The sequence below is a fragment of the Etheostoma spectabile genome, chromosome 14 (genome assembly GCF_008692095.1).
Source record: "Etheostoma spectabile isolate EspeVRDwgs_2016 chromosome 14, UIUC_Espe_1.0, whole genome shotgun sequence".
In the NCBI taxonomy this organism is placed as follows: domain Eukaryota; kingdom Metazoa; phylum Chordata; class Actinopteri; order Perciformes; family Percidae; genus Etheostoma; species Etheostoma spectabile.
Window position 1 is genome coordinate 8,950,656 of NC_045746.1, and position 24,219 is coordinate 8,974,874.

Sequence of the window (24,219 nt, forward strand, 5' to 3'; positions counted from 1 at the left end):
CATTCCAGCTCACGGGAATTTGAGCCGGCAGGGCAGACAAAAAATAATAATAATAATAATAATAATAGTAATAATAATAATAATAATAACAACAACTAAACAGACAAACATAGAACGGTTCTACCGCTTTGCGGTTTGAAACCTAATAAAGAATGCAAACTGAAAATAAGGAGCATGAGAGAATTTCAGAGAAAGAGATGGAGTGGGAAGAGTTAAGGACAAATAAGAGAAAGCAAAGAGTAGGAGGGGAAAGAAATAGAAAGAGAAAAATAAAACAAAGACAGAGCTCCTCTTTTAGTGGTTTTCCCTGGCACATCAAAGGAAGCCAATTTCTCCAGAGAAAAAGGGAATAGGCTGGAATACCAATAGGAGAATAGAGGTGAACCATAATCAAAACGGCCTCATAAGAAAGGGGAGACACTAAAAAGAGAAGAAGGGGATATGACAAGCATCTGCTTCAGAAAAAATGGAAATGCCTAGGAGGACAGTGGGAGACAACAGAGACCAGGTGTTTTTGATATTTGTAAGGCAAGGCAGGCAAGGCAAGCAGCTATTTGTGATAGCATTTCAGCAACAAGGCAATTCAAAGTCTTTACACAAATCAGTTAAACAGATAAACACAAGTAAAAACAGTTAAAAATCACAAGCATTAAAAACCGGTAAAACACATGAATAGACAGTTAAAAAAAAAGAGAAACATAAACACAAGAAAAATTTACAGTGCAGCATAAGAAATTTAAAGAATGATTAGTCATTTAAAGAAAGGCAGCATCAAAGAAAGGTCTTCAGCCTTGATTTAAAGAACTGAGAGTAGCAGCGTTCTACAGGTTTCTGGAGTTTAATTCCGATATGAGGAGCATAGAAACTGAAAGCTCTTCACCCTGTTTGTTCTGACTCTGGGGACAGAAAGCAGACCTGTCCCAGATGACCGAGAGGTCTGGGTGGTTCATAGTGTAGTAGCAGATCAGCAATATATTTTGGACCTAAACCGTTAAGTGTTTATAAACTAGCAAGATACTTTGAAATCAATTCTTTGAGACACAGAAGCCAGTGTAAAGACTTCAGAACTGGAGTGATGTGATCCAGTCTCTTGGTCTTAGTGAGACTCGAGCAGCAGCGTTCTGAATCGCTGCAGCGTCTGATTGATTTTTTAGGGAGACCTGTAAAGACCCCGTTACAGTAGTCAGTCTACTGAAGATAAAGGCATGGACAAGTTTTTCCAAATCCTGTTGACACATAAGTCCTTTAACCCTTGATTATTCTTAAGGTGATAGTAGGCTGACTTTGTAATTGTCTTAATGTGGCTTGTTAAAGTTCAGGTCTGAGTCCATGACTACACCAAGATTTCTGGCTGTCTGTTGTTTTTAACATTGTTGTTTGAAGCTGAGCGCAGACTTTTAATCGTTCCTCTCTTGCTCCAAAAACACACCACCTCAGTTTTTCCTTCATTTAATTTCGAAAGTTCTGGCACTCCAGCCGTTAATTTGTTCGAGCACTTAGTCGTTTTTGTATTGGACTATAGTCCCCTGGCGATAAGGTTATGTAAATTTGTGTGTCGTCCGCATAACTATGGTACTTATTTTGTTTTTCTCCATATCTGAGCCAGTGGAAGCATGTAATGTTAAACAGAAAGGCCCCAGAATGGAGCCTGCGGAACTCCGCACGTCATTTTGTCGCTCAGATGCATAATTACCTATAGACACAAAGTAATCCTATTCTTTAGGTAGGATTCAAACCAGTTTAGTACTGAGCCAGAAAGCCAACGCATTTTCCAATCGGTCTAGTAGTATATCGTGGTCGACCGTGTCAATGCAGCACTGAGATCAAGTATACTAAGATTGAAATTTTGCCATTATCTGTGTTAAGGTGGATGTCATAAAGACTTTGACAGAGCCGTTTCAGTGCTGTGGTGTGGTCGGAAACCCGACTGAAAGTACCAAAACTGTGCTTAGTGACAAGAATGGTTGAGTTTGTTGAAAGACTACTTTTTCAATGATTTTACTTAAAACGGAAGGTTTGATATTGGCCTATAGTTGCTCATTAGTGACTTGTCTAGGTTGTTCTTTTTAAGAGTGGCTTGATTACTGCAGTTTTCAGGGCCTGTGGAAAGATACCTGAAAGAAGAGATGTGTTCACAATCTGTAGAAGATCAGAAGTCAAACAATTGGAACATTTTGAAAAGTCCCTGGTGTAAACATAAGGGCAACAGGTCGAGGTTTTCAGATGTTGAATAATGTCCTCCAGGTTTGTATGGTTGATCGTGTGAAATTCTGTCATATTGGAACTATTTTTGCTTGAACACTGTGACGCACACATATCCTGGACTTGATATGGAGGCACTGACTGTTTGTCTAATCTTTTGAATTTTGTCTTTGAAGAAGGAGGCAAAGTCATTCAGCCTTGGTAGATAAAGTTCGATGCTACTGGTACTGGAGGGTTTTGTTACCTATCAACAGTAGCAAACAAGCACGGGAATTATTATTGTTTCTAGAGATAATATCAGAGAAAAAGGACCTCTTGCATTCCTCAGTTCCAATTTATAAATGCGAAGTCTCTCTTTAGGAGTTATAGGACCAGGAGATTTGTTTTTCGCCACCTTCGTTCAGCTTTCCTACACTCTCTTTTTTCTGTTCTCACCAGTAGGACATTTCTCCATGGAGATCTTTTCTTACCAGATACAACTTGCCCTTAGTGGGAGCAATGGCATCAATAACATTGTGATTTTACAGTTGAAATTATCTACAAGCTCACTGACTGATAGCCCAGAGAGGGCTGGTGTGGAGGAGAAAAGCTGTATAAAGTGTCACTGGTGTTTTCAGTGATATACCGTTTTCTGATTATCTTGTTTGGACACTTTTGGCACAGAGATAGTGCCGTTAAAGAAAACACAGGAATGATCTGAAGAGAGCAACGTCAGTCACCAACAACTTGGAAATGTTCAGACCTTTGGAGACAATCAAGTCCAGTGTTGCCCCTTATTGGTGGTGGGCTCCGTCACATGCTGAGTCAGTCCATAGTTCTCAAAAACACAACACAGCTCTTTCTCCCCCTGTCCTGGGGGCTGTCAACATGAATGTAAAAATCACCCGCGATGATACACAATCAAAGTTAATGCAGATAATAGACAGCAGTTCAGTGAAGTCATCAATGAAGGTTGCAACATTTTAGGTGGCCTGTAGATATTTAGAAACATCCTTGAGGGGAAGATCTTAATTGAAGAGCAACATATTCAAAAGAACAAAATTTCCATAACATATTTGCGTACAGTGGAATGAGTCATTCAAAATGGCGACTCCACCTCCTTTCTTATTCACTCTATTCTCTCATAAAACGAAGTTAGGGGAGCTGCCACATGAGAACAGCAGCGCTGTTATTATGGTCTAACCAGGTTTCAGTTAAAACATAAAATCTAGATTGTGCTTAGTAATAAAATCATTGATTAAAAATGATTTCCTGCCAAAGACCTGACGTTTAGTAAGGCTATGTGTAGTGTGTTTTCATTTTTTGGACAGGCTGTAGCTGACGAGGAATGGATGCCAAATTTGCTAAGTTTGCAGTTAAGTGCTTATTCACCATTCTTTTCCTATTACCTATCACAACAGAAATTGAGGAAGAATTGAATCCACAGGGCCCGGCTTGTCTTGAAAAGAGTCATTAGTATCACTAGTCCTGCAGCCAAGGCCCGGCACAATCAGTAGTTGCTTGCAGATTTTGCACACAAGCGTCCTTATCAGTCTGGGGAAGGGTTTTCTGACATCCTGGTAGTGGTGCGTGGCTTTTACTTTTGCCCGGGTTGAGCCTGGGGTAGGAAGGGGTGCATAATTGATGGGGGAAATAAGGGAAAGGGTTGTGAGACATCAGTAGAGACAGCGTGAATCCTCAGAAGGTTCGGGGTTGGAAGGTTTGAGGGGGTGCTGGGACGGTGAAGAGGGGAGTGGAGGTTTCGTGTCTCTGCTCTCTGTCCCCATGGTCAATCTTTGCACAGGCGGGGGCTGTGCGGATCCTGCCGCACTTTGTTGTGTCTTCCTTTTGTTTTGTGACCTTGGCAGAGGGAGCAGATGTGTAGCGCAGAAAGTAAAGCAGATTAGAGGTGAACAGCTTTACTCCTGGCTTGTTAAGGGAAAGTCTATCTGCTTTAAAAAGATGTCTGCGCTCCCAGAAAATGTTTAAATTGTCAATGAACTTCAGAGAGTGGACGGTACATTCAGTTGAAAGCCATTTGTTTAGTCCCAACAGTCGGCTGAATCTCTCATCTCCTCTTCTGACTGACGGTATAGGACCACTGATAAACACATTTGCGCTTAGGGGGGTGACTGTGTCAAGCAGTTCCCTAAAGTCCAGTTTCAGCAATTCAGACTGTTGCTTTACAACATCATTTGACCCTATATGCAGAATAATGTTCTTCACAGTTGGGTGTGCTGCCACGATATCTGGGATTTTTTGGGTCAAGTCAGACACCATGTCTTTGGGAAAACATAGTATTTTGGTGTTTTTACTGTTTTTTAAATCTTTTACAGCAGAGTCACCCACAATCAGGGTTTGAGGCCCAGTTGTTAGCTTTTTACTTTTTGAATTGCTCTCAGTCCTTACCCTGTGTGTGGTGATGAGACGCAGTCCCGGTCATCAGATGACTGTCCAGCGTCTTGCAGCAGAGGAGCAAATCTGTTATCCAGTTGCACACCAGGTTGTTGGGGGGGCATTTTGTTGCTTATTTTCCCTTTTGCAGCTGTCCACGGCTGTGTCCTACTAGGTACAGGGGTTGAAGAGGCGCTCTGCCCAGATGATAATGCAGGCCAGCCGGTCATATCACAAATGTCAGGGCGCTGTGCCCGGCCCGTTAGTCGTCCTCCCATTTCCCAGGAAAATGATTTACTCTTAGGCTTCGCACCAGACAAGTTCCAGGGAGGACCGCCACTTGTTGATTTATTACCAGTTCCACCCTCCTGTTTCTTTGTAGTCTTGTTGGTGCTAATTAGCCGTGTGTTAGCATACTTCTGTCCATTGTTATGGGTCCATGGTAAAGTGGTGTCATTTCCACAAGATCCGTTAACTTCCACGTTCACTTCTAGAAGGTGAACCTTGGTTTCCAGAAGTGCAATCTTCTGAAGGAGTTTGTAGTAGTCTTCTACGGAGAAAGGAGGCATCTGCTGCTAATTAGCTTTAGCTACAATCACTGTAGGACAGGCTTGAGCTATTGGTAGGCCACGCTCACGCAGAAAAATTTAAAATATGGCAATAGCCTACTATGTCTAACAAAATGTATAGTCCAGTGTTTTTTGAAGTGTCCAAGAGCCGCTGCTCATAGTTTCTCAGAGGAAAAGCACGATTATCAGCAAAATATGCAAGCAGAAGCAGGAGCAAGCAGCAAAGCGTCTGCACTGTAAGAAGCAGGAAGCAAAGACACCTGTAAGAGGAAGGTCAAAGATACGCGCATTGTGGTTTTTTTATTTGCAGTCTGAAGATCAAACATGAAGGAAGCATGGGGAATGACAAGCACACACACACACACACACAACACACGCACGCACACGCACACACACCACACACACACACACACACACACACACTGAATTTCCTTTTCTTACTCTGTCTCTCTTAGTTTGTCCTAAATCAGCCGCTACCAGACATGTAGTGGAATAAATTACACTCTTCCTTGTAATTTACCCACACATCCACAAATTGTCCCACAGCCCTTCATTGTGTCAATTTGTCTAACAGTGTTTTCTTAATTGCTATGGTTAGATTATCTAGGTTATGTGTGCGTGGTGAGATTAAGGGTCTAATTTCATATGGAAGGATGCTACAAAAGGGGAAATGGAGGGAGGAAAAAAGGAAACGCCCACACAAATACAACACATCAGGCCTGAGGCTACAGTGTCTAACAAATGCCCTGCTCTGAATAGATAGAGCAATATTACTTTGCATATGGATGGGGTATGTGGAAGTGTTTTGTGTGTGCGTCATATGTGTGTGAGAGGAGAGAAAATCAGAGAGAGAGAGAGACAGAGAGAGAGAGAGACAGAGACAGAAAGTACAGATTAGAAAGAATGTGCTGAGGCTGTGCTGTATATGGCCAGGCTCCCCTGGGCAGCTTGGCTACCATGTGATGGAGAAGATAGCTATTTTCAGCTCAGGAAGTTTAACCTACTTATCTCCTCTCACTGACACTCCACCCACCCACCCACCCACCCACCCTCCTTTCCCCCCTTCCACCCTCCCTCCCTCCCTGTGTCTCCCATTCTTTCGTTTTAAGGTTAGTAGGAAATGGGATGCAAACAGCATGTCCAAGTTGACCCATTCATCCTCACCGACCTCTTCCTGAAGAGGTTATACAAAGGTAAAACTAAATCCCGTTACTTCTGGCTTTGCTTTTGAGAGAGAACGGTCCTAACTGGTACGGCTAAAAGAACTCCTTGTCAGGAAAAAGTAAACGCACTGTAGGTTGTTCCAGGCATTTGAACACACAACCAATTTTGGCAGTTTTTTTAATGAGTCCAGTCCCAGGCTCTTAATACTCTATAAGGCAGCTGTTTGCATTTACAGCATGCATTTGTGGCTATTCGTTGACACTCATGTAATATGGTATTTTTGCAGAGTGTCTCATAGCCCCAAGTAGGCTGGGAAAAAATGCTAATAAAATGCTGAAGAATTCTTGAAAAGATGTCAACATTCAGCAGTCATGTGCTCCTTTGGTCCCCACACAGGTACAGGAATACCAACACACTCGTACACAAACGGGGCACTGCCACTACAGAGCTATAAAGTTCCGCATCTTGCTAATCTAGTGTTCGAGCTATTCAGTAGTCTGTTTTGCTGTCATTGCACTAGGTAAATACTGACTGCAATGTGCTTCAACTGAATCAATTCAGCAGACCAATGAGGGTTTAACTTGACAGGTTCTGGCTTCAGTGGCCTCAAGACAACCCATAAGTCTGCTGTCAGCGTGTGACAACCTGGAGAGCTGACAAAGTGACTTAAAATGTAAAGTCATCATATCAAGTGCTGGCTTTATCTTCAGGTATTTTATTTTACGTACTATTTGAGTTTTGTATTGCTTGTTTACTACATGTTTCAGCTTCAAACAAAGACAAAAGAGTTCTAAATTAAAGCAAGTAGCACAAATATATATACCTTCTATATACCTATATCTTCTATACTATCTTAGATACACTAGAACAGGCCGTGTTAGTTCACACACACATTTTCTCAAATTGTAATCAGAAGGTTACCATGAGGACATATTACCCTCTACTGTGAAAAACCTTTTGTTTTTCACATAACAAGAAAATGCAAAATGAAAATGCCACCGCATCCAAAACAAACACTTTCTGCTCCATTTGAAAATGTGTAATTACCAAGTAAATCTGTCACACCCACACTCAGTCATTATGCATCCTTAGCCAGAGAAACGCCACTAAATAATTTCACCTGTTTACGCTGTCATCATCTCCCTTGTCACTAACTAACCTTCAATTAATGCAACGAGGGATCCAAACATTCTAATGCAATTCCGCACAGTCCCCCTCATCTTTTAATTTCAGTTGACGAGGGCAAGGAATTTGCATCCTGAAACCTTGCAGTCATGCTCCATCTAGGGCAGGCCTTGTTTTCTTTCTAAACGCCATCTTCAGTTAAGTCATAATGAGTTAAGATATGAGCTGCCATCCTGTAGTGCCTCAATCATCGCTATCTCCTTCCACAGTCTGCCCTTTCGCCATTAGTTCTGAATAGTAGAATCAGCTGTGAGATATTTCCCTTCTTATTATTAGGTGCCAGTGATGACAGCAGAGGTAACAGACCCAATAATTTCATGAGAGTGATTGTGACATAAGCAGGTAGCGCTGCAGGGAAAAGAAACGGTGAGAACTCTTTTACAGCAGAGATAGGTTCACATATTATTATTGATGTGAGGCAGTAATTGCCTTCTAAATGAGTTATGGAAATGCCGAACCAATGTGTGTGTGGTGCCAACGGTAGTATATTGCCAGGATAAAGCCTGACATCCAGTGCATGGCTCTGCGCCGGATGTCAGGCTTCTCCTTCAACCCTTCTGCTATTTGTCTGTTATCGTTCACAAAATCCCTCTGCTACAAGAAACAACAACAACAACAACCTATGAGCGAGCAAGCGGCACGCTGAAAATGGCAAGTGTTTGAATTATGCAATAAGGCAGGCCCTCATGCTTGCTTCTGTCTGTGAATGAACTTAAGATCTTACAGGGATGTAGTGGATTGTTTGCCCACCAGTTATAGACAAAGGGTTTTTCTTTCCAAGCATGGCTTATCTTCTGAAGCAAGCTAGCAAGAGAAAAAGTTAAATACAGTAACAGTGATAAGAGGAACAGGTGAAAACCCTGAAGTCAAGAAAGGGGGTTGGCGCAGCCTTTTACAACGGGAAGATGAAGACACGGACCAAAACATTGCTGCTGGCCAGTTCTCTATCACATAGAAATCACCAGAAGCATTCGTTGGCAATAGCTGCCGATGGCAACATCGTAGGTCCGACTGGCAGGGATTGCTGTGGACAAAATATACAGCGATGTTCCGGTAAGAGCAAATACGGTGTACCCATGTACACAGCTAAATAGCTCACAGTACTATATTGTGTAAATAAATAACTTAATTTCATATGTTATGTGGCATTTTCCTTTGCAGGTAATAAGCCATTCTAGAGTTTGCCTCGCTATGTGCAAATGTTCAACCAAAACAAGGTTTGTGGAGATAGGTCTGCCACTGCGAGACTGGTGTGTGTGTGTGTGTGTGTGTGTGTGTGTGTGTGTGTGTGTGTGTGTGTGTGTGTGTACTCGTCCACACTGACTGGAGCAAGGTCTCGGGTGCAGTTTGAACCACTGAACTTGTCGCATGCATTTCAGGTTACGGCTTAAGCATGAGCTAGGAATCCTACTCTAGCTAGAATACGGGTTTGAGAGAGGTGCTTGATAACTGACCAATATCCATGTCTATGCAACTAGGACAGCATCCTCATGCGCTGACAAAATCCAAGCTAAGAAGTGTAACTCACTTGATTAACTTGAGGCACAGCATGTGAAACTGAGTTTTATAAAAGCCAATACCTCCTTCAACTCCAAATCCCATGATCCCTGAGCGCTGCAGAGGCAATGAGTCCAGGCATATCCGTAGGGTTTGTGTTCCCACTGCAGTGTTTTGGAAAAGTGGCTTGGTTTATGTATGGTTTATGACTCACTTAATCAACTCCTTTTCTCTCTCTCTCCCTCTCTCGCTCTCTCATTTCTCCAAAGTAACAACCTCTTGTTGTCTGATAGTGAAGGCTTCTCTCTAGACCACACACACACACACACCACACACACACACACACACACACACACACACACACACACCACACACAACACACACACAAACACCAAACACACACACACACACACACACACACACACACACACACACACACACACACACCTCAGAGGCTATAGAAAGTAAACAGGATTAACTTGCTATCCCTCGCTCCACTGTAAACGGCCTGTAATGGCAGCACTGCTTCTAAATCCCTCCATCTCTTTCTCTTCCCCCTCGCTTCCTCCCTTTTCTATTAAACATGGAGGTTAATCCTCAACCCCCCCTTGTCCCTAGCGCCATGGCCCAGGATAAGCCGTCAGAGCTGGGCTGCCGATACTCAGCTCTGCTCCAAAAGCCACACAGCCAAAACACAGCATTCGAGTATGTGTGTCTATGTGAGCATTTCAGTGCGTGCATGCACGCTTGTGTGTGCGAGGGTGTACAAAAGTGCAAAGATCCATACCTAGTTGTCTGTGTTTGCATGTCTGGATGTGACTGGTTATTTTTGTCTCGCTAAATTCAATCTGCCTCTACCTCCTCTTTTATAGAATCCAATCTCTGCTGGGATAAAAACCTAACTCTGGAGGACCCTAAAGCAACAAAGTGCACTCAGCGTGGGCCACAACAGCTCCTGACTGAGAGCCACGGACACAAACACACTGACCCATACCCTCCGGTCCTCAGCACTGGGTGTAAGGGTGGAACCCGGGGGGCTGAATGATGCATCACTAATGACACACACACACTTCACAGATATCACAAATGCCAAAAAAGTCAATGTGTTTTCCCTCTAAGCCCTCTTTCACTAAACACAGCCGACCTGCTTGCTGGGGAAAAAAGCACAAGTCAATATTGTTCAGTTGGAAGGGGTGTCACAGGAACCAGAAATTGCAGCTGGAATGACCCATTCAGCTCACAGGTCGCAGCCATTGTGTTTTTCCACATAATGGAAATTAATGTTTCACCGAGGTCTTTAATAGGTTCCAGACCCCTGTGAAGTAATTCAAGCTGTGAGGGACAGAATAATGTGTCACTGCAGTTACTCTCCTGGAGGCCGTCACCTTATTTTGACCCTATTTACACTTAATAAAAGAAGAAAAGGAGGGGGGGATATCCAGGGGAAATAATTTAACTCTTACGCATACCTAAAGTTACTATCTAACTGATTATTAGAGAAAAAAAAAAAGACATTCAGCACCTTTAGCATAGGTAGGGCATCTACAATTGAAAGGTGCAATCCACGTCACCATCTCAGCGTTATCGCTGGTGACACAAGCGAGGTGCAACATGCTTATCCCAGTGTTAGTCATAATTCAAGGACCAGCCACTATGATCACAATTAGAGAGAGTTGGAGGCGCTACTGTGTTTTAGGTGTCCTTGGTTCTGGAAGGAAATGTTCCATTATTTGTCTCTGGTCAATGTTAAGTCACCTGCAGTCGGGGCATTCCCATAGCGTGGATGGACATGAAACTCTCCCGCATAGAGAAATAAGTAAGATCAAACATAAAAACATAAGGTGAAGTTGGGTATGACTCCTGAAGTGCATTTTGGTGAAAAACATCCGCTTTCCAAGCTTTAAATTCTGTGCACCGTTAACAGTGTGCAGAAGCTTTAGGTCAGTCTGTTGAGAAAACTGATAATACCATCATCAGCTTCAAAGAAATCACTGTTGGATTCTGGATACATTTGGTAGAATAAGACGCGAGTGTTGCTGCCAACTGCAAGGAAGAAGTGTTTTAAAATTGCCACATAGATTACTGGCTTCTTCTCCACAGACCAGACCGGCATTGCGTCATCAAGAGCCAATCGCCAAGACCGCACCCGCTGTCATATCGGAAGAGAAACATGGAAATGCCAAAATGCTGTTCTGTATCATTATGATCATGCTGAATAACAAACCAGAAACAACCATATTTACCAAGGCTTTCACACTGAGATTTGAGGCAAATTCACTGTCAGTGTAATAAACCGCTAAATGATCCTGGTGACAGTTTCTACTGATGATAGCTAGCCTGGTGGGGAGGCTGCTGCAGTACAGACACACAGTACATAAAACAGTCGTCTCCAACTAAATCTCACCCTCGATCAGACAGTTAGCTATTAACAGGTGGTTATATACAGACAACTCTTAAGGGATTCAATAAAAAAATACGTATAGACGTCTGGATAAGCAATATCCAGCCACTGAGTTGGTTAATCGATGAACTGGGACGGGATAAGATTGAGCGGACATGGCGGCAGACCGATCAACGCTGATTAGTTAAGGTTCAGTTTCAGGCAAGGCCGCAAAATAATTATTAGACATGTCTATAAAACTTACGTTTGTTTAACAGGAAACAAAGGCATACAAACTTTTCGATATTATAATCCAAAAACACGTCAAGTTGCATTGATGTCTATAGAATCTTCGGTTTTCTATCACCTAAAGTGACGCTGGAGTTTTGCGAAGTACCTGCATAGGCCGGTCTCTTCTATAGCAATAGCAGGCCGAGGCTAATGGGTATCATAGTATCTAGAGCCATGCGACAAACCCAACTAATGAACAAAAACCCCACCCTCAGAAACAAAGCTGAAATAATTAAAAACCATGACATTAACCTGTGGGATCCTTTAATTATCCGGGTGACTCCTCTTGTGTTTCGTTTATAGAGAAATATTGAGGACAATTTTAAAAGACTAATTCAAATCAGAATTGCGAACTACTTGCGGAAGCAGCTGCTCCATTCACTTCGCAGCTCAGTAACACCTATGTGCAGTTAAGAGTCTGAATCCCATTTTCATATTTGATGCAGAGTGTATGGACAAAGACCTTCTTAACAGTAATGTAACAGCTAAGGGTGAATGCTCAGCACCCGTGAGTGCTGCTGCATGTGGAGGCACTGTTTCACCCTGTAAAAGGTTACACAGGGATATATGTCTACATAAGCCCACAGCTCTCAGCGACACTAGTTATTGCATTATTACTTAGCGCATCTCTGTCTCTCTCTCCTTTTAGTTCTCTCTCTTACGTCTCCCTGCCAGCTGAGACCAGACTGCCTTTTGTGTTTGGTTAAACATTTCCTTCCCAAAATCCTCCATTCCTCACAATCATTTTTCATTTCTTTGACACCTGGAGTTACCCTCCAGTGCTTACTGGGGCTATGCTTTGCTGGCTCCATTTTCTAACCTAAAAAACAAACAAACAACCTAGCATAGATTCTAGAGTGTGACAACACATTAGGCCGAACTCCATCTTCTTACACTCCCTTGTTATTTAATGCAGTCACTATCCTTGTGGGCATAATGTGCAAGCAAGCATGGAGACACATTAACAGCCAAAGCTTAGGGGAACATTTTGTGACCCCAGCAGTCAAGGAGCTGTAGCATAAAGTCAGCTCAACAATTGTTAAAAGGTGTAGCAAGGTGGAAAGGAGGGTGAAGAAAGAAGTAGGAGCGGGGGAAACTGATACATAAGACACAATAATCATGCAATCAAATATGGCAAAACAAGAGAGCAGAACCTAGTAGGTATAAATAACCAATTGGGTGAGGTGGGTATAGAACGACGGTGTGAAACGTCGATGGGATCTTATGCATTTAGTGAACTAGGGTGTGGCTGTGAGGAAGGTGAAATAAGTGATGTCAGCTCATTGGATGGCCATTAGCGCAAATACAGGAGAATGGGTCAATGTATCTAAACAGGCATTACCCCCAAAACTTCTAAAAAGACTTCTTAAATCATTTTAAACACAGATCGCAAGAACTATTTATAGAAGCGTAGGTTTACGAGCTGCAGGCACAATCGCACACAGACGTAATAAAGTCTCTCGACGCTTCTTGTCTCCCCTATGGAAGTAGTTCCCTGAACAACCTGACCTTTCCAAAGTTGAAGCTAAAAAAAAAAAGAGAGAGTGACTGCCAATCAACATATAATTGGAAAACTAAAAACGCACTCATCAAAACCGCATCTCACACCATGACAATGTTAAACACTGACAGCTCCGTTAAGCCTGTACCCATTTTCTTCTTGTCAGCAGTGCGAGGAAAAGTGGCTTGTTATAAAATAAGACAACTATGTAAAGACAATAAATGACAGCTTTAACAGTCTGATATATGTTACAGACAAATCCAAATGACAAGGATGCCACCTAAATTCATGTCACGGCAAAGTCATCAGCTCCTTGACCTGGCCGCTGGTACCAGTTGCCTTGTTAGCCCTCAAGTAGCACAGAGTACATCAGGATATGCATAGGTGACTCACCGGGTCTTTAGCTTGCTGCGCTAACACGGCGTAGGTGGATATCTTGCTGCACAGGCATTTGGTGTGGACTGCGGTTGACGGGGATGTTTGGCAGCCTTCCGTGCCCCAGTTTTCTGCGCCAGCTTCCCTGGAGATGGGGGAGAAGGGGGTGGTGGAGGGGGTGGCACAAGGGACATTAACAGTGACTGTGAGACAAACGCACACAAAGAGTTGTCACAAACCTAAACACGTCCATAGGAAGCTCCAACTCAAGGAAGAGGTGAAGAGGCACTGAGTTTTTAAGAGGGTCAGCCATCCAGTTCACCAAGTTCAGACATTCATTCTATGGGTTTCATATGCAGTCATCATCACTCATGCACACTGACAGGCTCTTCTACCCAGCGGGCATTAGTCACCTCACTTGTACTTGAGTTCTCTCCGTGTTTAGCACCCTAAATACTTTTTTTCTCATCTTTGTTCTGTCTTTCATTCTTTCTATTTCAACTCCCTTTTTTTTTTCTTTTTTTAGAAGAATACCTTAACAGGCTGAGGCCTTGAAAAGGGTTGCATCAGCAAACAGAGGACAAAGACCAGTGCGGCTTAAATGGTGGATGGGGACTAAAGGGTCATTGCTTTGACACACAACACTCAAACAACAGAACTTTGAACACTTTGTTTCTCTTCATATTTTTCACCTCTTCCCTTGATTTGAAAATACTTGACGTGAAGCCCAATTTCAGGGGCTTCAAGGGTTTTATTTCAAAAATACTTTAAAGAATTAAATAAAAAAAACTCTTGAAAAAGTTCAGGAACAAAGTATTTTTTTCTGTTTTATATAGAGTATACCTTTTCATTTTGTTCTCTTGTTTAACGATTTGTAAAGCAGAGAAGATGGAATGGTATCCAGTTGCAGGCAGCACACTGTCCACTGTTTCTTTACCACTAATGCATTAGTGAAAAACTACCTCCTCTCAAGCTAATAGTAATGAGCAGCATCAACATGGGTAGAAGATGTAATCAAGTGCTGCTAATATACAGTATGGACTTCACCATATAAGGATATGCATAATATTGACAATCTTTTAAATCACTCAAAAGGCTGAAAATATATGGCCTTCACTGACTGGTAATATTATATCTGAGCCCTGCTTACATCTCAAGGGGAAAGCTTTGGTGACAATTTTTGCTTTATGAGAAATGATAAGCTGGCTTGTTGCTTTTTGTATTCACAGTATCTTAAGACATATTCTGGACGTTACCCAGATTTTGGAGAAATAACAGACAGTTTAACATCTAAAAAAGGAATTACAATGTACTCCTCTTCTATCTATGACCTAAGAACAATAAACGCACAAAGTAAATAGCAGGGGCACTCACTTCCCTTACTGAGACACGTACTATGTGGAACTGTAAAAATATCACGTGGCATTTTCATCATTATCTTTGCATAAAATATAATGCAAATTTCACCCTCAACATACAAAAGTACAAGATTAAGGTTATTATCTTTCCAAACGTTAATTTTTTTTCTGACTTTGTTCTCATCTTTCAGTTACCGGAAGCTCCTGCTCTACGGTGTGCACATACCTCATTCAATATACATGTCACAATGAAATACAAACAAATCAGTTTGGAATTAATTTTCAAGTTTAGATGCAAAACCAGAAATTGCATACTTTTCTTTTTACGTTTAGTATGTCCTGCAGATGCCCTTACAAAGTTCAGATGAAGTTGAACATCCTCGTATTTTTAGCAGAGTGCATTTGACATATGTATTGAGACATACTAAATATCTTTCTGGCATAGTAAATAGTATGGTAATATGGGTACTGAAACAGTATTTTGTTGATATTACTTGCCAGTTTAGCAGATAAATTCATCAAAATAATGTGCTATGTGTTAAATAAACTGAGCATCTGCATCTTGCCAAAAGAAGCAGTCATATTGTGTCCTTTTTTTTGGCTGTCAATCAAAAAGCATGAACAAATTAATAAAAATTACATGAAGTGCAACAGTGCAACACATCACTCAAGACAAAATCTACTTCTGCCATGACTGGCCACTCAAACACGACCAGTGTAACACTGAGTGATAAGAAAGTATTAATGTTAATTTTTAAAAGCTATACCTGAATATGAATGCGCGCACACACACACACTTTGTAATGTCAGTAATGAAATGTGAGTACAATTCCCTGATGATCATTATCTGCACAGTGACACTTCAAAGACTAAAGATCTGAAAATGAGTCACAGCAGCGAAGCCTAGAGACAGCTTGACAGGTAGCAACCTGGTGCTTTGCATGTTTGTGTGTGTGTGCGTCTCAGAGAGAGAGAGAGAGAGAGAGAGAGAGAGAGAGAGAGAGAGAGAGAGAGAGAGAAAACGTGCACTTGTGACCTTTTATTGAGGAAATCTTCCAAAGTGTGTACATTGTGTAAGGTAGTTTCTGGGTTACATTTACATTTCTTATTACATGTGGAATGCACTGAGCTTTCAGTGATTTATCCTGCGTTGCTTGCATCCATGAATAGAAAACGGGAGTTTTGCGTTTGTGAATTCCCAAGAGATGTCATGTATAGTAATTACAAATGGCTTCGTTCACACCGGGAAAGCAAAGCCATATGTACTCTGACTACACATGTATGAATGATTGTGTTACATGCACAAATGTTGCACCCTGAATTATGCATGTCGCTTGATGTAAAATACGGCAGATGCACATGTGAAAGCACACGTGTCATTCACTTACTGATGCAAACGGTCTAACTATATGCAACAAGGACAAACGCATAGCAAGTATTCTATGCCAGTCTGGCAGCAAAGAGGAAGTTGGGATAATGGTGAAATTGACAACTGACAACAGGGGGTCGCTGGAGATACACATTATCTGTGACCTCTTCGCTTTGGCTGCTGCATTTCAGGCTTAACTGACCCTGATCTAGTTTAGCTGGATTTGAATTTGTGGTATTGATGTCTTCAGCGAACAGCCAGCTTTGACGTTTGTTAAGTTTTATTTCACCTACAAAGTTTAAGCAAACCCTGATATTTCTTATTGCAAGGCTACTACAGCTACAGATACACACTACTGCTGTTTGCATTCCTGTGCTCATAGCAGTATTAAATCGTCAGATGGGCTGAGCTGGTGGGGAATAATGAAAAGGATCTGGCTTTTGTTTTACTTCTAGTATTGCACTTGAATGAACTGTGGCCCCTACGGACTCCTTTCATCATGAAAAACAGGTACCAGATGTGCAAACAGGTGTATATCATATCAGTACAGCTGGTTTTTAGCCTTTGAATGCTAAGTTTAGAGTGCAAAGGATTTCATTCCTAGATGGGTAAATATACATCCAGTATATTATATATATCCAGTTTGATAGCATTGCGATAATCAATTCATCTGTTGTTTGGTCTCGACTTTGACAGGTTATCCCTCAGTGCACATGGGGCTTACACAGTTTGCCATAATCAACCTGAGCCAAAACCTAAAAAATATAGACTTAACATGACTGAGAGTCTACAGCCATGCTAGCTCTATAAGGCTGTTATAAGGCACAAAGATGCTCTGAGCTAAATGCTAATGCCAGCATGCCAAAGTACAGCTGAGCTGGAAAAAAATAGTTTTGTAGATGTTATGTCCTATAGCCAAATACTGGGCTGAATTAAACTTTTGACCTGACACTTTTGGCACTAGATGAAAAGGTAAGGGCTCATCAAAGATGTGTGTGGCAAATTTCATGGCAATCCACCCATCAGCTGTCAAGACAATTCAGTCTGGACACAGCAACAGCAGCTTAAAGAGCTCTGCATGTGAACAGACAAACAGCTTTAAAGCATAATTTCTTAACAGTGTACTAAAACAGGTATGGTGCACCACTGCAGTAACATATTGCAATGTGTTTTGTTCACTAACTGCTTGTAGAATGATGTTGCAGCTGTGGAGAAAAACAGGAAAAATACTTCCTGAACAACAGCGCTAATTGACCTTTTATGTCTACTGAGGCAATGCTATGAACACTGTTAGGAAACCCGAAAAGAAAAGGTTAAACATGCTTGGAATTCCTAAAACTAAAGGGTCTGATGCAAGGAATCAAGCAGTATGGAGGTGAAGTCGCTGAAATAGCTACCCCTCCATGTCTCTCATCCAAAGCAGCCTTTTATCCTAAACAGGCAAAGATGACATAACGTCGGAAAGGTGAAGGGACAGATAATACAGACATTAGGCCTTATGATACAGGATTCTGCACGTAGGCAGCATTTAATACACTGTCACTGCTAAGCATTTGAACCAGTTATACATGGGAAAATGTTGTTCTACATACTGTAGCTGTCATCAATGCAACAAGGATTAACATTATCAGCTAGTTTCAGCTGCTGGCAACCACTGTCAAAACTGATTTATGACATGACCGTAGCCAAAACAATATAGTACTAATCACACGTCCTTTGTCCATTGCGGTTTCTCGTTGCTCATGTCTGGCAAAAATTTGTCATCAAATGTGTATATTGTGTCATCAGTGGACGGAAGTGCAGACAAGCACAGCTATAACAGGAGAAAGAACTAAAATGTGGGAGAGATGTGGCAAACCGTAATGAATGCAAAGAGATGAAGAAAGCATCGAGGTACAAAAGAATTCCTCACAGAGATGGAAATCTATAGCATGTAAATCACAAAAATGATGCTCATACAGAGAATACTTTCAAGTCCAATGCCTATGAAGTCTTTAGAAGACAGAAGGAACAGGTTTAATATTCAGTGCATGAAATTGTAAAGTAGTTGAGCAAACCGACAAAGATATACTATAATACTTGATGTTTTGATGTGCTTGAAAGGAAAAAAATAAAATAAAACTTTGACTAGTCATTGTCTAAAACTGAGTGAGAGTTGGTGACACATTGCCAACAGAGCTAATGAGTCATCGACAGAAGGACTATTGGGAAGGAGAGGGCTTGTTCTGGTCGACAGGGATTTTAAGGATCACGGAGGTAAGTGGCCTGAATTGGACACAGTTGCAAGTGTGTCACTGTACGTCAGCATCGATGGCACCCTAAAACGACAAGGACAATTGTTTTTTCTGCATTCTTTCTTTCACAAATTAAGCATACATAGCAGTTTACAGTTACAAAAATATAAAAGTAACACATGTTTATCTAAATATTCCAGGACGCGGCTTTTACCTAATTTACCAGATTAGACCTCTAGATTGGGCTTGATTGACATCTCCCTATGAGGGCAGGACATCGTTCAGCTTTTTTGATTCTCATTGGTACATTAAGTTTGGTTTTTCCATGGATGTATTATATTAACTGGATACCGGATCCCATAATGGCGCCTAATTAGATTATTGGAGTTGCTCGTCTAGGGCCAACAGCAAAACAGTTTCTAAGCTCCCGGGTTTACTTTGGTGATACGCGGCCCACTGAACATGCAAACATTTGCGAGTTTCTCGTCTGGCCTCGCCCACAATTTCCTGCACAGCCAATGGACTTTACATTGTTGTGATGCTATTCTCAGCCAGAGGGAAGTTTTTCAATATAAAAGTACATTGATTAAAAATTCTGAATAGAAAGAGTCACAAGCAACCTTGTATGCAGTTCAAGGAGTCCCGCAGCAGTTTTACAGGCATCTCTTTTACAACAGTGGCCTTTTCCTTTTTTGTTGCAATACAACACTGCATAACTGTAGAGTTTCTACATGTAATGGGCCTTTGACACAGAAGAACTTTTGACATGACAAAATAAAACCACAGGTCTAAATAATCAAACTAATAATTCCATTTCCCTGCTCGAGTTTCAGGCCTCTGGTGTTGTTCATGCTGGCTCACAGAACAGAGCCATTGACAATGTGCTTTTTCTACTACTGTACGACAAGTCGGCTGTGAAAAAAAAGGCATCCTACCTCCAGACCAGAGCTGAGGTCTAACCAGAAATAGGTGAAAACCCTGAAAAGGTTTACATATTAGATCCGAAGCAAGCTTTTTTATTCTCTCCCAATACTTCTATAAGGTGCTTGAGTTATTTCCCCAAGGTAGTGGAGCCAAACAGTGAACAGTAGACTCAACAAGATTAATATTGCAAATTCCCACCCACAAGGGTTGGGTCATCCTGGCGGCCCAGCTGTCTGTTACCGGGTCAAATGCCACACATTGAAGGTTTTACTCTGGCCAACGAAATGTCATGTGTCCATCTCTTAATCTGTGTCTCCCATATTTACTGAAGCTCCAACATTGGTAAATGTGTAATAAACAAGGTAATTCATAATCATCATCATCACCAGAAAACCATTTTCTTTCATCTTAATTTTCTATTGTTCAGATGTAATTCTAAACATATTGAGTGTCTATAACTTAAAGTGTGAAACATATTTTCAACACGCACTGGCAACATTTTTGTTTTTCATATTTAAAGAACTGAAACAGTGGTGCCTCAGCGGTTGTCGAGCTCATCTAACTCATTTTTGCAGCTCATGATTGCACTGTTGCTTATGTTTTTTGTCAGCTCCGCGCCTGTGTGAATATATATCCTCTTACTTCTTTATGATGCCAGGAGTTTAGTTTTTCTCATATAAGCCACAGAAAGAAATGGAAAAAGAAAGAGTGTAAGAGGTCTATTCCTGCTGATGGAATCTATTCCGTAACACATTACATCCCCGACCTCTCCAGGGAGCCAGAATGCACTCACCAGAGGCAGAGCACACTGCCCTTTTACTCTCACTACAGCTAGAAAACACTGAAGCAAATCTTCACATGACACAGATCGCATGTACTTAACCAACCCTAATAAAAGCACCTACTATGCAGGACTGACCAGCCCACGTTTACACAGTATCTGCCACGATCTAGGCCCAAGTTTGCCTTTCAGTTGATGTGTGTGTCTGTGTGTATAAATGAAATGAACCCAGATAGTAATTAGGAACTAAGCTTTCCTCTTTTCCCTTCTTTCCTCTCTGACTAATGTAAAGATTGGTTTTATAATCCCAAGAACATGCTGTGAGCTTATGTGAAGCTTGCTGTGACGTTCATGTGCTATGTTATCCTTGGTGCGGTAACTCAAACATGAAATATTTATTGATATGAGTTCCATGTATTATGGAAAGATTCAGGAGAAAACAATTATCTCTCATCAAAATGCATGCAACACTGGTGTGGCTGTATCAATATGAAAAAAAAAATGAAGGCACCATCAAAAGGCCAGAGATGTGAACACTAAAACATATTTGTATAGGATAGTATGCAAGTAGTTTACAGCACCTTTATTTCTTCAGTACAAAGAGTTCTAGTTCACTTGCTTTTAAATGGAAACTTGAATAAGTCTTCAATGGAGACGGATGCACTGTCCTTGCTTAATCCCACCATGCTCTTGGTTCATGGGATGTGAGGTTGTCATCCAAAACCCTACTTCTTCCCTGATTTCTCGTGCGAGGAGGATGCTTTGTCACTGACCTCCACTGCCCCAATCTGCTTTCTGGCATGGCCGAGGGCTAATTTATAAGCTTCTTTCCCGGGATTATCTTTCTTCCTGGTGTGCAAGCTACTGAGCTGACAGGAAAGGCAAAGAAACAGGTTTCAGCTACTGCCATACATGGCCTGCCGTCCTGACCGCCTGCGTTCTGTGTTAACATGGACCCACCACATGGCTCTGAAGAAAGTGACGGCTGCTGAAAATGGATTATTATATCCAGATTCCAAAAAGAACTGAATTGATTTTGCAACCCAAAATATACAAATATTACACCTCAAAGAAAACGTGGCGGGATTCTGGAAGTGAGCATCTTGTCAGGGGCTCAAAAAGGACTTTGACAAAGCACTAACATGTGTCCTCTCAGACTACTTCCAGCTGCACAAGAAAAAAGCCAATATCACGTGAGTCAACAAAATAAGCATAAGGCGAATATTGCACTTGACTCTAGGTTACATGGGAGATCTTGTAAGAGGGAATTTGCATAGCTAAATCTGTCAGGAGATCTTTACACAACTGTCTGACCTAAAATACACTTTAAGGGGGTATTTAGATGCTACTCACCCAGTGGTTCTTAAACTCTATAGGTCCAGCAGTGATGAGGCAATGTATTCCAACTGACAGCGGAGAGCAAGTTTTCTTTTTCTCTACATTTAATCTAAACTTCAATTACTAATCACTACAAATGTCTTACATCTTCACCCAAGGGAAACCGCTTCAGTTCTAAAGGCTATCTCTGGCTGTACAGTAAGATACGGTGCATTATTCCACTCCCACCGGTCACATGATGACACAATCAATAAAACATAATGCATTAAGTAAGAAGACTAACATAACAATCCTATCCTGCTTAATAGAACTGCATCACCCAAACTAAAAAGAAGACCTTGTCTTGAGAGCAAGCAGCCCAAGCCTGAAGTCCAGTAGTGAAAATAAATCATATCTGAAATTCAGATTTGAATGTACGGCTACTTAGAACTGATCTCAACATGAAACAGCTATTGAAAGCTACCAAAGTACCCTCGACAAGAACCCAAGCATTCAGCACTGAGAATCGAAGCTACCATGTTAAGGCGTACTGTGAGGGCTGTTGTTATAGCTGGGGAAATAAGCTGAGAGCCTGTCGCTGTGTGAAATGCCCAATGGAGGCAGAGCCCACATAAGCCCTACTGACCGACTCCCTCTTGCCGCGCCGACTCGCTGTTTGACTCAGTCTTGATCCCTTCTGCTCTGTCAGATGGAAAAGTGGAGCAAGCCCTATCAACCCTCCACCCCCCTCCTCTTCCTGGTGGCTACGCTGTTAAGTGTGTTGTGTGTGTGTGTGTGTGTGTGTGTGTGTGTGTGTGTGTGTGTGTGTGTTCCTGGGTAAGTGCCTATGACAACGGGGAAGGATGAGGACACGCAGTACGTGGAAATGTTGTAAGGTGGTTAATGAATACAAGGAATTTCAATCTCAAATGGGGTTAAGGAAAAGCCAACTGACTTTTTTTTTTTCTTTAATACAACTTGCATTTAGAAGCTGCCTTGACACAAGAATTTAAAAAGAAAAGAATAAGGCAGCTCACTTTTCCTTATAAACGTAAACATACGGAGGGCTATGTTTGGGCTAAACTGTATGCTGTCTCCTTAGAGATATTACTGTATGCATAGCATCAATCAATTTTCTACATATACATATCCTGTTAAGGGTTGACGTGAGCTGAAGTACTGTGTATACCAGAATGCATTGGGCCGGTGAGAGGTGGGATACACTATGGTCGGGCTCTGTCACAACGCTAACAGACATGCAAACACAGAGCTCACTCCTTTTCTCTGACTGAGGCTTTGCTGCTACTAGCATAATGTACAAATCTCAGACTGAGCTGTTGGGGGTTGAGTTGGATTGTGGGTAATGTAGGTGCCAAGGTCATGAAAAAAATAATGTGGCACATAAGAACGTTGATATCTCTGGTTCTGCTGCTTTGATTTTATTCTTTTTTTGAAAACTATCACCATGACAATAATGCTAAATTGATGGAGTACTCTTATTATAAGGCATCTTAAGCCAAGGAACTGACTTTGAGTATCAATCCGCTTCATGTATCAGAACAGCATGAAAACCAAGGCAGTCTTGTTGAAGAAAATATACACCTTTGTGCAAATTTTGTACCTATGCATTGGCGTATCACTACATGTTTTTTAATATTTTCTTCAACAAGCGTGCCTTGGGTTTCCTGCTGTTGGATTATCTCTTCACCAAAGAGCACCTTGTTAGAATTCTTTTAAACACCACCAAAAAGAAGCGCTTCCCACACTTTATTCATGTATTCTTTCTATAATTTACTTGCTTGCTTGTTACACAGGAGAATGGCTTATAGACGGCCATAATGCTGCCACGAGAACCAAACTAAATGTCATGCATTTGGCTAAGGTCAGAACTTGCCATTCTGCCTTTTAGCAAAATAAAAGTGCTTACAATTCGGCCAGATTTGTGTCCAGCTGGTTTTTGGCAGTGTGCAGAATAAGCCTTTGACTTTTTAATTCATTTAAGGTTGAGACCTGCCAGTGCCAAAGCTGATAGTGGTGCCAGATCAGTCTGAACCCAAAGCAAACCTTGAGCTATCGTGTCAGATTGAGGATGTTAGAGCTACCAGGCCATTATTACTCTATGGCAGTGAAGGACGGTGGGGGCAGGGCGGGGTGCCTGGGTCATTAACCACTGATCCCTGATCAAGCTGAAGACCACTGGGGATTAGGAATAGGATTAAGTGACCCACAACGCTTCACAAGCTTACTCTCATCCATCCATCTAAAGTGTATATTGCATTCATCTCTAAGTACAGTACTGGATCATATTCTTTTAAGCATGTTTTAAATTGAGATTGCACATTTGCCCTCCCATAATACATTTGAGCTTTGTCATTTGTATGAGAGTATGTAACTTCAATGCTTATTAGAAATAGGATCTGAATTATATGATGTAAACATACATTTAAGTATATTTTACATATGGCAGCAAAACACAGTTTGTTCTGATTGAAAAAGCAGCAGCTATAGAATCAGTACAGCACATCTGGGAGTGGCCCATACACACAATCTAACGGAGCCAATTTATAATGCACCAGACATAAGATAAGTGCTGTGCTGCACTGTACAGTGTCAGTGGGGCCTCAGCCAGATATTCCATACTGAGGCAGAGTGAGTCAAAGCATAGAGAAGCCAGAGGCAAGGTCAGCAACCACACAGCA

General features: G+C 41.6%; 1 protein-coding gene across 21 annotated transcripts in view; it reads right to left on the minus strand.

Annotated features, from left to right (window-relative positions):
- The window catches only part of adgrb2 (adhesion G protein-coupled receptor B2), a 240,978-nt gene that overhangs the window by 54,437 nt on the left and 162,322 nt on the right, over positions 1 to 24,219 (minus strand). For all 21 annotated transcript variants that reach the window (XR_004334864.1, XR_004334860.1, XR_004334862.1 and 18 more), the window contains one exon: positions 13,556 to 13,682. Coding sequence is in view for 8 of the 21 variants with exons in the window: in XM_032534850.1 (XP_032390741.1) it covers positions 13,556 to 13,682 (127 nt within the window). In the remaining 13 variants the exon portion in view is untranslated. The remainder of the gene's footprint in view (positions 1 to 13,555; positions 13,683 to 24,219) is intronic.